Raw genomic sequence first — 11384 nt, forward strand, 5'->3', positions numbered from 1 at the left:
AGAAACTAACTTCCATAAACTAAGATGATATCATATCCAAGCAAAAGAAGTAATACTTTACATCTCAATCAACAAACCTTAGCCACTGCTAACAAACTAAAGGCCTTCAGACTCATCAGCTTCTATATAAGCACTCTTTATCATCTCAACTTCACCACAACCCAGAGCTCTGCACACTACTAGATTGATTCCAAGCAAAACCAACAAAATGGCCTTGAAAGCAGCAACTATCATCTGTGCACTTCTTATAGCATATGTAGTAGCAAAGCCAAGTGAAGCTATCACCTGCATGGATGTCGACATGTGTGTGGCTCCATGCATGAGCTACCTAACCGGGGCTGAGTCATCACCCTCCGCTGCATGCTGCGAAGGTGTAAAAAGGCTCAAATCTCTGCCGTCCTCAACCGATGAAAAACGGTTTGCTTGTAACTGTGTCAAACAAGCAGCCTCTAAAATTGCTAATATTAAGGACGACGCAGTTAAAGGCCTCCCAACAGCTTGCGGAACTCTACTCCCGTTCCCCATCAGCCTCCAGTTTGACTGTTCCACGTAAGTATTTTTACAAGAATGAGATAGTATCCATGATGTATACTGTCGCGGATGCTACCGTTGCTAATAAAAAAAACACATTTCTGTCGGTATACCTTTGTAGAAAAATAGTCACTTTTTACCCTCACGGATAATACCCCATGCTTGTAGTTTCTTCATATATAGTTGGCTTTACACTTCTGGCATCAAATTTTGATGACAACCTTAGTATATATAAACAAAGGAGTTTCTAATTTTTCTTTTATTAATTTCCTTTTTTTCCCCCCTTATCCAGCATTCCTTAAAAGAGCTACGGAGGTAAAACAGTTGGAAATAAAAGAGTGAGAAGTTATTGGCGATAATAAAAGGGAGCTGTGGAGAATCTGAGTAAAATGGCAGAGATCTCTTGGGACAAGAACAAGATAGCCGTTGAGCATGTATTAACTAATGAATACTATTATATATGCAAATAAATTGCGTGTGATTGAGTTGGGCTGGCTGGCGTACAAATCTCTGTTCAATTATTGCTGAACGCGTAATAGATAAATTGTGCATCGTAACTAACTTATTTGCATTTAATTACATTCTTTGATTTTAATAAAACGGCTGTATATTAACCCCCCAAATAGAGATAGAAAAAGAAAGACCATCACGATCCACGAATCAATAAATAATTAAGACGAAAGGTATGTTTCATGAAAAATATACTCTACAACAAAAATAAATATACCGTGTTGAAGAATTGTATGTTATTGCGAGAGGAAATATTATTATGACTGCACTCAGGCCACTTCACCGTTATTGATATGGAAAAATCAATTTTTACATCATGCAGCGCACAATCAATAAAATTAAAAAACGCTGCATATGACTCGTGTTGTATGAAACAAAAACTGCTCTGTCAATATCTTTATCTCATTCTCCCCTCACAGAAGATTTTAGATAACAAAATTCCCATATTGTTGAAAATAAATAAGAAACATAGAAAAATTGATCTCAGACACTCATCATAGATCAAGAGGTCAAGAATAAAGAAAATATGAAATATAATTTTATGATAATAAAATAAACGGTAACGTGTACTGTATTGACATAAATAACAAAATAATACAAACAGTAACTTAGAGAAGCTTTTAGTATAAATAGATGTAAAAACTTGTTAAAAATAGAAATTCATGGTCAATAAATATTATCTCCTCAAAATACATAAATTCAACGCATGAACGAGAAATGTCCGAATACTTTGTAAGTGTTGCCCCCTACAAGAAAATATTTATACTCGCTTCAAAATGTATATAAAACTATCGCAAGAAATGTTTATGCAATGCATCATCAACAACAAAAATAAAAACCAGGCATCACAAAATGTTTATACTTGCTCAGAACAACCTAAACATTTTCATACTTCTTTCAAAATTGATCCCGTGTAAATAATATGAAAAATTTCTCCATCAAACCACCATAATATCCAAAATCCCCACAAAATCTTACCATAATATCTCCTTTTAAAAATTAAAATTGACCAATTTGTACTTAATTTTAAATAGAGGTGTCCTTACTCATTATTATTTCTTTCTCCCTTATACTTCATATCTAATATTACCTCCTTCCTCCTAGGACCGCCAACAAAAGCTCGTAGTTCGTGATTCAAATTTTTTTTTGCAATTAACTCGTTCAATTGAAGTTTGTTCTAAAACAAATCAAATAAGTTCAGTTCAGTTCGAATCTTATTCAAACTCAAACTAGTTTAACTAGTGTAAGTTTGATTTGGTTTTATTCGTTTCCAGCCTACTTCCCCTCCAATAACATTTCCATTTAATTAAATAAAAAGTTTACAATTAATAAATTTATCTGAAAGTTCTCAGAAGAAGTTATTGAATATGAATAAATGACACCAAAAGTCAAAATAAATGGTTGAAAGATATTGAACGGGAGATCGATAGAGAAACCAAAAGCCTTTAAAGGCAAAGAAGAGCAAATAGCTAGCAGTGAAAAACCTTGGTCAAAATAAATGATCAAGAAATGTTAAATCTGGTCTGGTGCAAGAGCAGAAAGTCCGTTCTCTGTAGTGATCGTGTGATTACAGTTTTATCCTTGATGGTTGTTACTAATAACCGAGTGGAACTGTGGAAGTTACCAAATATCATTATTACAATGATACCATCCAAACGGTTTTTCTTTTCTTTTCTTTTCTTTTTATAATGTCGTTAAGCACCTAAAAGAAGTTTCAAAGGGAGTTTTGCAGCCAAACACATTTCCCGTACTTGATAGCAGAAAAAAAAAATGAAAAACTGATGTCACTGACAGGTGGGTCCAAGTTTCATTTCAGCGCTGGAGACGGCGCCCGAGTGTCTCAGTGGTTGTGATTTAACAGTTCAATGCACTTTGCTGGAAAAATATTGACAGAGTAAATTTTACTTCATACAGCGCACTATACATATGCAGCGCTCTCTTGATTCAATTATCTGTGCGCTGCATAAAGAAAACACTGCTCTGTAATATCTTCACCCACTGCGCGCACCTAATTGTTTTGTGGTTTGCGGTTCGCCAGTTGAACAATAAACCGGCAGCCCGGCCCAACAAAACAACATCATCGCCACGTCACCAATTAAATCGACGGTTGACATCTGTTGCGCGAAAAATGTACGGCCTCAGTACTTTCCCGACCAAGAGCGCGTTTTTCCAGATCCTATATAAAATCAGACCAAATCGCCGATGGTGGTTCGCGGTGCAGCCTCTCCTGCGCTTCCAAATCTTTTCCGCTTCCTTTTTATCATTCTATTTTTCATATAGAAACCCTTATTCTAAAAAAGAAAAAAAAAAAAAAGATAGAAAAATATAGAGAAGGAAGGCGAAAGGTTTGTATCTCTGTTAACCCTAACTTTTATCGTCAATTTCCAGGGTTTATAGAGAAGAGAAAAAAGAACAAAAAATAAATTAACAAACAAAAAAAAAGTTAGAAAAGAGAAAAGAAAAAGGGAGGAATGGCGGAGATGCAAGTGATGACGCCTAATAATATGGCGATGACTAATGCGGTGGCTGTTGCTCCGGCGATCAACGGAGCGGCGCCGGGAGTGGTTCAATTTCCGACCACCTCTCTGTATGTTGGAGATCTGGATACCAACGTCACCGACTCTCAAGTTTTCGAGATGTTCAACGGAGTGGGACCGGTCGTGTCAGTGAGGGTCTGCCGTGACGTCACCACCCGGCGGTCCCTTGGTTATGCCTACGTCAATTTTAGCAGCTCCGACGATGGTTTGTCCCTTTGATCTATTTCTCTTTTTAGCACTTGTGATCTTTCTTTCCAAGCGTTGGATTGCACGGGCTTATCTGATTAGATTTACTATTATTCCTATGTTGGTTATGTCCTTGTAGTTTTAGTTATTAGTTTTCACCTTTGGATTTATTACTCTCTATGTTGTGATTTTATTAGGATACTGTTAATTATAAAACACCCCCTTTTTAAGATGCTTTGGGTGATTATAAGTCATAATTACTTGGTTCACTTATTTGGTTTATTCTAATCCACTGGTAATTCTTACTGACTTGGCAGCTGCAAGGGCATTGGAGTTGCTAAATTTTTCTCTTCTTGGTAACAAGGCTATTCGTATAATGTATTCAAATCGTGACCCAAGTTTACGTCGTAGTGGTGCTGCCAACATATTTATCAAGGTTAATCTCTAAATTTTTTCTTTAGTTCTCATTTTTTGTACTTTGTGAAGAAAAGTTACATGCGCTGATTAGTTCCTCGAGTCACTTATTAGCTCTATATTTATAACCTTTGTTTCAGAACCTAGACAAAGCAATAGATAACAAGCTACTGCATGAGACATTCTCTGCATTTGGTACAATACTTACCTGCAAAGTCGCAACAGATTCATCCGGGCAGTCGAAAGGTTATGGTTTTGTTCAATATGAAACCGAGGAAGCTGCAAAGCAAGCAATAGAACAGCTCAATGGGATGCTTTTGAATGATAAGCAAGTTTATGTGGGTCCATTTCTCCGTAAACAGGACAGAGAAAATTCAGTGGACAAAACAAAGTTTAATAATGTCTTTGTTAAAAACCTAGCTGAGTCCACCACAAAGGAGGAACTCGAAGATATATTCAGCAAGTATGGCACAATTACCAGTGCCGTTGTTATGGCTGATGAGAATGGTAAATCAAGGTGCTTTGGGTTCGTTAATTTTGAGAACCCTGACGAGGCTGCACATGCAGTTCAGGAGCTTAATGGGAAGAAATTTAACGATCAGGAGTGGTACGTTGGAAGAGCTCAAAAGAAATCAGAAAGGGAGATGGAGCTAAAGGCCAAATTCGATCAGAGTGCGAAAGAGGCCGCAGACAAGCTTCATGGGTTGAATTTATATTTGAAGAATTTGGATGATAGCATCACTGATGATCAACTCAAAGAATTTTTTTCAGAATATGGCACAATAACCTCTTGCAAGGTCAGTCTCTTATATTTATATAGCCACAGTAATTTTATATTCTTTTGGTTTGATTAAATTGTTCAATTTCAATTATCTAATTGTCCTTATTGTATTGAAGGTTATGAGGGATCAAAATGGTGTTAGCAAGGGTTCTGGGTTTGTTGCCTTCTCAACTACTGAGGAAGCAAATCGCGCTGTAAGTATTTTCTTCGTCCTACACTGTTCAGGAACAATTCTTTATTGGTAATTATGTTCAAATTATGTACACATGTTAATTCCTTTCTTTTCTGTGTGTGTGTGTTTGTTTTTCTGGACTTCAGCTTGCAGAAATGAATGGGAAAATGGTTGCTGGGAAGCCATTATATGTAGCAATTGCTCAGCGAAAAGAAGATCGAAGAGCTAGACTACAGGTATCTTTAATTATTCTATTTTTTTATCAATGAACTTTTTCTAAAAAACGCTTCTTTGCGCTGACTGATTGATTCTTTTCTGTTGGGAATTTTAGTTCCAATTTGCACAGATGCGGCCTATGCCAATGGGGCCTCCTATGGGTCCTCGTATGCCCATGTTTCCTCCAGGCACTCCAGGGGTTGGTCAGCAGATGTTTTATGGGCAAGCTCCTCCCCTTATGCCCCCTCAGGTAACTTATATCTGTGTAAATATCATTACAAAATCACACATCATTTTGCAAGTACATGCCAAAAATATATTTTAGGCACGAGACTGGGAGACTATTTCCTGTTCTTTTGTTGGCTAATTTGATATGCGCTTTTACTGCCCCTCTAGCTCTCTACAAGTACCTGTCCTTTGGACTTAAATGTTTAACAGAGTTGTTCTCCTTATACTTTCTGAGCAGCCGGGATTTGGATTCCAGCCGCAGATGGTTCCTGGGATGAGGCCTGGTGCTCCAATGCCCAACTTCTTTGTGCCATATGTGCAGCCAGGTCAGCAAGAACCCAGACCTGGAGGCCGCCGCGGCGGTTCTGCACATATGCATCAGAACCAGCAGGCTATGCCTGTTATGCACAATCAGGTTTTTTGTATTTCAATGTATTTATGTCTTATTGTTTGTCATCAGCTTCTGTTTTGTTCTTTCTCTTTCTTTCCTTTTAAGTCAAGATATCAACTTCGGTTTTCTTTCTATCTTTATTTTTCCCTACAAATCTCTTCCTAGCAAACTGATTGCTCTCTTTAGTCATCAATTTAACTACTTTTCACTGCTTAAAAATGTTAGCACATACTAGATTCTTGTACTCATGGCTATCGAGTCAAAGGAGAATTTCAATTTCCTATTTATTGTGTAACACTTCAAAATTCTTTCCTATGGGAATGTAAAAGAAGCACAAAAAAGTGCACTTCACATTTTATTCATCTACTTTCTTTTACATCTCACTTAAACTTTTTTTTTGTTTTTATGAAAATGTACAGTTTATTTGAATCATGTATTTATGTGCAGTATGTTTCTTTGATACAGATGATGGCACCAAGGGGCCGCATGTACCGCTACCCTGGTGGAAGGAACATGCAGGATTCCCCAACACCTAATATGACAGGAGGAATGATATCTCCTTATGACATGGGGTCCTTACCTGTGCGGGATGCCCCTATCTCTCAGACTATTTCTACAAGCACTCTTGCTTCGGCCCTTGCCAATGCTAACCCTGACCAGCAAAGGATGGTAAGCCTTGGTCTTGCAAATTAATATTTTTTCCAGCACAAGCTATTGCTAGTTGGCATTAACAACACAAATTGACTCATGCTCATATAATCAATGAGAAAAATTGCTAAATTGGGAATGTAGCACAGCTCTTGGACATGTTCCGTACCATCACTGAATTTCGAGAACCTTGGAAGATTAATTGTACACAATGTCATCAAAAGCTGGAGAATTGAATTGTAATTGTTATTGTAATATTATTTAAAAGATAAGTCTAAGATTGAGTTGGGTTGCAGATGTTGGGAGAGACCTTGTACCCGTTAGTGGACCAGCTGGAGCACGAGAATTCAGCGAAGGTGACGGGAATGCTCCTTGAGATGGACCAGACTGAAGTTCTCCATCTGCTGGAGTCACCTGAGGCGCTTAAGGCGAAGGTTGCCGAGGCCATGGAGGTCCTCCACACTGTCGCACAGCAACAGCAATCTAGTACTAGTGATCAGCTGGGTGCTCTCTCACTCAGCGATGGGATTTTGTCTTAGTGCCCTTCGTGCTATTCTGTTTTATCCTTGTGGCTTGAATAAAGAAAAAAAGGGATAAAATTGAAGTAAATTAGAAGGAAGTGCCCTTGTTGTAGTTTGTGGAATCTGGAGTTGGGTTCTTTACTTGTTGTGTTTCTTATTAAAGAAGTGTGTAGGTCGTGTTGTGTTGTGTTTGGCTGTATGATGCAAAATTGTGTGTTTCTTGTTTAAAATCCTGACGGGTGCATGCGTTTTGTTTGTTTAGCACTTGGGATTTGGATATGATAGGCTTGTTATTTAATAATTTTTGGGAGTATATTTTGCCTGTTAAAATTAAGTTTTCTGGAGTGCACATCAGTTCCTTCCCTGTGAGTAGGCCATAATTTAATTTCTTGTATGGATATTTGATAATTGGTTTTCTTTGAAAATAAACATTTGAAATCTACTTCTAGTATGTATAATTGTAGTAGGATATCTACTTCTAGTATGCTTTTGAAATCTAATAGTCCCAAAGATCGAAGACTGGTTGTTGAGAAAGACCTACTATTCTTCCTTCGCTGGAAGCTGCTTCCTTTTTCTTTCCCAAATCTCTCCTCGCTGTAGCTGTATTCTTCCAAAATTTCTCAAGTCTCTCTCCATGATAACAATGGAGAGAATGGGGACCAACAACATTCAAGCCAAACTGGTGGGTACGTCTTTCCCTTTCTCAATAGCATACAAAAGAGTAATGACATGCAATATTGTACAAGCTCTGAACTGTTGTAGAAATATGTAACTTGAATGGAGATCATTTTCCCTGTATTTTAACTTTCACACATATAAATAATTCTTTTCTGATTATTAGGTTCTTCTTGGAGATATGGGAACCGGAAAAACAAGTCTTGCGTTGAGGTTTGTCAAAGGACAGTATTTTGATTGCCAGGTGCATCTTTTGATTCATCAGTTAGAACAATTCAGTATTTTTTTTCTCCCTCCACTTAGAATATTTAACATATAGCATTTTTTGTTGTTTCTTTACAGGAATCCACAATTGGGGCAGCATTCTTCTCTCAGATATTGTCGCTTAACGATGCCATTGTGAAGTTTGATATCTGGGACACTGCAGGGCAGGAACGATACCACAGCTTGGCTCCTATGTATTACCGTGGCGCGGCTGCTGCTATTGTTGTGTACGACATCTCGAACGCTGTAAGTTCTTTGTTCATCTTACTCAACTTGGGAAATAAGAAAAAAAAATACGATTGTAAAATTAGACCTGTAAGATGACAATACAGGAGAAAAAAAATAGCTGGAAAGAAAGATAATACAAGTTAGCATTGTACTAAGAGCATCTACATCCCTGAAACTATTAGAGTTTCTAATCTGACGTGGCAGTTTCTAATCCAGTTTTAGGGATGTGGGAGAGTTTCTTATTTAGAAACTATGCAGGAAAGTTTCTTATTAAGAAACTGTTTATAAACTCTATGTTGGCCAAATGATTAGCTCAAATTGTTTCTCCTTTTTAATTTGTTGCTGACGTGGCTTAATAGAAACTTTAAAATGAGTTTCAGGGATGTGAGAGTTAGAAACTTTAAAGACCATAATTTCTAAAAGATAGTTAATAGTTATTTAGAAATCTTTTTGAGTTTTAGGGATGTAGATGCTCTAATGGCATAAATTTGTAAATTACCAGGATTCATTTACTAAAGCAAAGAAGTGGGTTGAGGAACTCAAAAGACAAGGTATTTGATAATTCATACTTTGTTAATAAAGAGGAATAATTCGTACTTTGGTTGGAAAACTAACAAATAATGCATTTATTCATCTAATTCAATGACCTTTGGTTTCCGTATAGGAAACACATACTTGATTATGGCATTGGTCGGTAACAAGGTTGATTTGGAGAAAGATAGGAAAGTACAAATTGAGGTATAACTATTTGATTTAGCTTCATTGAAATCATTTTTTCTGAACTATAATTATAAGATGTTCTCTAATTATGTATGAAGCAGAGGTGATACATGCCAGTATCACTAACACACTATTTTGGAGTTTGAAATCAGATGACTTGTACTTTCTATTCACTTTCTTTGGTTTCATTTTGGAACTGCAATGGATCTTAATTGACAAACTTTGTAGGCAGGAACACAGTATGCTGAAGAAAATGGCTTGTTTTTCACTGAAACTTCTGCTAAGAGTGCACAAAACGTAAACGAGTTATTTTACGAAGTTGGTAAGATATGATGTCTATCTTTATATCTTTATTTTTTTATTATCTTCATGAATACATGATGGTTTTGTATTATTGAAAATACAATAATCTGAATTATTCAATGTAATTTCTAGCAAAAAGACTTGTGAAAGCTCGGCCTTCCCAGCAAACTGGGATTTTATTGCACAACGACGCACGAGATCATTACAGAAGGCAATTCTGTTGCTCAATATAATGTCATCATACATCATGTCAGATTCAATCTTTGTTGCACTGGGTGTCTGATCCAGTTAGATCTTTGTAGAAGTTGTTTTGTAAATAAATGAATTCAAATCCTTGTGTATTACTCTTAAGTATTAATTTCTTGAGTGGTTTCCTTTACAATGTATTAAACTGATTATTGCATTTGACTGTTTGTTGCACCTTTATTTTGGAAGAATTTTGTGCGCAATTTGAATATTCAAAATTTGCATCTGTGTAAGCTCATCATCAGTGAGAAGTGTATTGTCATTGCAGGTGAAGAATCCTATTTCTCTCCTAATCATTTACAAATAGAGACTTTAAAAGTTAATAATTTATTTTCTTGTGGGGACCCTCTTTCTGTAAACGAAAAAGCAACAGAAACATCTGCTTATTTCATTAATTAGAAACAAATAATATGTTGGAATATTTTCATAAATTATTAATTTTGGGCTTTAAAACAAGAGAAGGGTTCCACTGCCTCCATCCAACCTCCAAATCTAAACTGTTCATCAATTATTTTGCTCTTTGGCTCCCCCCCACATCTCAACCAGCGCCCCCTTCTGCCCACCCCCCGACGTTCCGACGCCCCGCTAGCACCCCTCCGCGATGAAAACTAACAACTCCACCACCAGTTAGCGTCTCCCTCCCTGATTTGAAAGTTCGACCTCGAACAAATGTCTTGATTTCTCACTAATAGCACGGTCATAGTTGAATGTTAACTAGTTAAAAAAAAAAAAAAAATACTACCATAACATATCATGCCAAAATATATATTTATATTTTGTGAGGAATTAATTTAAGTGAAAATATTACAAGACACTTCTTTTATATATATATATTTTGCCTTGTAGGTTGAACAAATTAATTGACATAGTTAATTGGCCAATTATAATTTAACGGTAATGTGAGAGAGATAATGCTCTTAACTACAGCAATTAATTAGGCCATTTTTTGACCGGTCAACCACTTTGACTCGGTCAATATGATAATTCAACAATTAAAATAAATTAAAACATCAAATACTATTTTTTTAGTTATTTACTAACAAAAAATACAACTACAACCACAGCCAAAATCACAAAAGCATCTAACAAAAAAAAAGAGAGGAATAACAAGCACTCGCAGATAAAATTAGGTCTGAGCTCTCTTTTAAGCGAATTCAAGATTTCTATCAGGATATGACACTAATTAGATTCAAATAATAATCGGATTCAAACCTATTAACTTATCGGGTACACAATTATAACTCAATCTCTATAATTATGTTTATTATAAAATATGTTATAATCATAAAATCAATTGACACAACATTGAAATATTTTTAGAGCCTGATCGGCAGCATGGGAATTATTTCAATTTCTCAAAACCAAAGTTATTTAATCCATAGGAAATTAGTGAATGTAAGTGTTCGGCAAATGCATGGAAAATTTGTTAGGATGTTTGTTTGTTTTTGTTTTTATAGAAGATGCAATAATAATATTAAACTATATTAAGTGTATTAATACTAATCACGTACTGATTATAATCAATATAATTGTATATATCAGATTCTAAAAAAGTTTAAATGAGTAAATTAACTATACAATGCAAAGTGATATTAGAGTGAACTGACCACACACTGCAAAGTGATAAATGAGTGAATTGACCACACACTGAAAAGTGATATTAGAGTGAACTGACCACATATTGTAAAGTGATAAATGGGTGAACTGACTACACACTGTAAATTGATAAATGGGTGAACTGACTACACACTGTAAAGTTATAAATGGGTGAACTGACCACACACTAAAAAGTAATATTATGATTGATCATACA

At 36.0% G+C, this 11384-nt stretch overlaps 2 protein-coding genes and 1 pseudogene across 3 annotated transcripts; all 3 read left to right on the forward strand.

Moving 5' to 3' along the window:
* Positions 1-208: 208 nt before the first annotated feature.
* Positions 209-553, forward strand: LOC144553272 (non-specific lipid-transfer protein A pseudogene; annotated as a pseudogene).
* Positions 554-3228: 2675 nt separating this feature from the next.
* LOC144553526 (polyadenylate-binding protein 2-like) lies at positions 3229-7448 on the forward strand. Its single transcript, XM_078301731.1, has 9 exons — positions 3229-3783; positions 4082-4200; positions 4319-4975; positions 5076-5153; positions 5278-5367; positions 5463-5597; positions 5814-5990; positions 6432-6635; positions 6911-7448. The coding sequence occupies exons 1-9, from the start codon at positions 3513-3515 to the stop codon at positions 7151-7153; spliced, it is 1974 nt and encodes a 657-aa protein (XP_078157857.1). The 5' UTR covers positions 3229-3512; the 3' UTR covers positions 7154-7448.
* A 131-nt stretch (positions 7449-7579) lies between these two features.
* On the forward strand, positions 7580-9759 carry LOC144553527 (ras-related protein RHN1-like). 2 transcript variants are annotated; one of them, XM_078301733.1, is made up of 7 exons: positions 7580-7821; positions 7977-8054; positions 8153-8320; positions 8805-8853; positions 8967-9040; positions 9251-9344; positions 9458-9759. In XM_078301733.1, the coding sequence occupies exons 2-7, from the start codon at positions 7992-7994 to the stop codon at positions 9556-9558; spliced, it is 549 nt and encodes a 182-aa protein (XP_078157859.1). In that variant the 5' UTR covers positions 7580-7821; positions 7977-7991; the 3' UTR covers positions 9559-9759. The 2 variants fall into 2 exon arrangements, with proteins under 2 accessions (XP_078157859.1, XP_078157858.1); XM_078301732.1 differs by having other exon boundaries at positions 7580-7817.
* Positions 9760-11384: the final 1625 nt, after the last annotated feature.

The sequence above is a fragment of the Carex rostrata genome, chromosome 4 (genome assembly GCF_964058835.1).
Source record: "Carex rostrata chromosome 4, lpCarRost1.2, whole genome shotgun sequence".
Taxonomy (NCBI): domain Eukaryota; kingdom Viridiplantae; phylum Streptophyta; class Magnoliopsida; order Poales; family Cyperaceae; genus Carex; species Carex rostrata.

What these genes read in the sequence shown, in the direction of transcription:
- LOC144553526 (XM_078301731.1), top strand. Translation starts at nt 3,513, where the DNA reads ATGGCGGAGATGCAAGTGATGACGCCTAATAATATGGCGATGACTAAT. An exon ending in TTTTAGCAGCTCCGACGATG is followed by an intron (nt 3,784 to 4,081) that starts GTTTGTCCCTTT and finishes CTGACTTGGCAG; the next exon opens with CTGCAAGGGCATTGGAGTTG. An exon ending in CTCCCCTTATGCCCCCTCAG is followed by an intron (nt 5,598 to 5,813) that starts GTAACTTATATC and finishes CTTTCTGAGCAG; the next exon opens with CCGGGATTTGGATTCCAGCC.
- LOC144553527 (XM_078301732.1), top strand. Translation starts at nt 7,770, where the DNA reads ATGATAACAATGGAGAGAATGGGGACCAACAACATTCAAGCCAAACTG. An exon ending in GACAGTATTTTGATTGCCAG is followed by an intron (nt 8,055 to 8,152) that starts GTGCATCTTTTG and finishes GTTTCTTTACAG; the next exon opens with GAATCCACAATTGGGGCAGC. An exon ending in CGAGTTATTTTACGAAGTTG is followed by an intron (nt 9,345 to 9,457) that starts GTAAGATATGAT and finishes TGTAATTTCTAG; the next exon opens with CAAAAAGACTTGTGAAAGCT.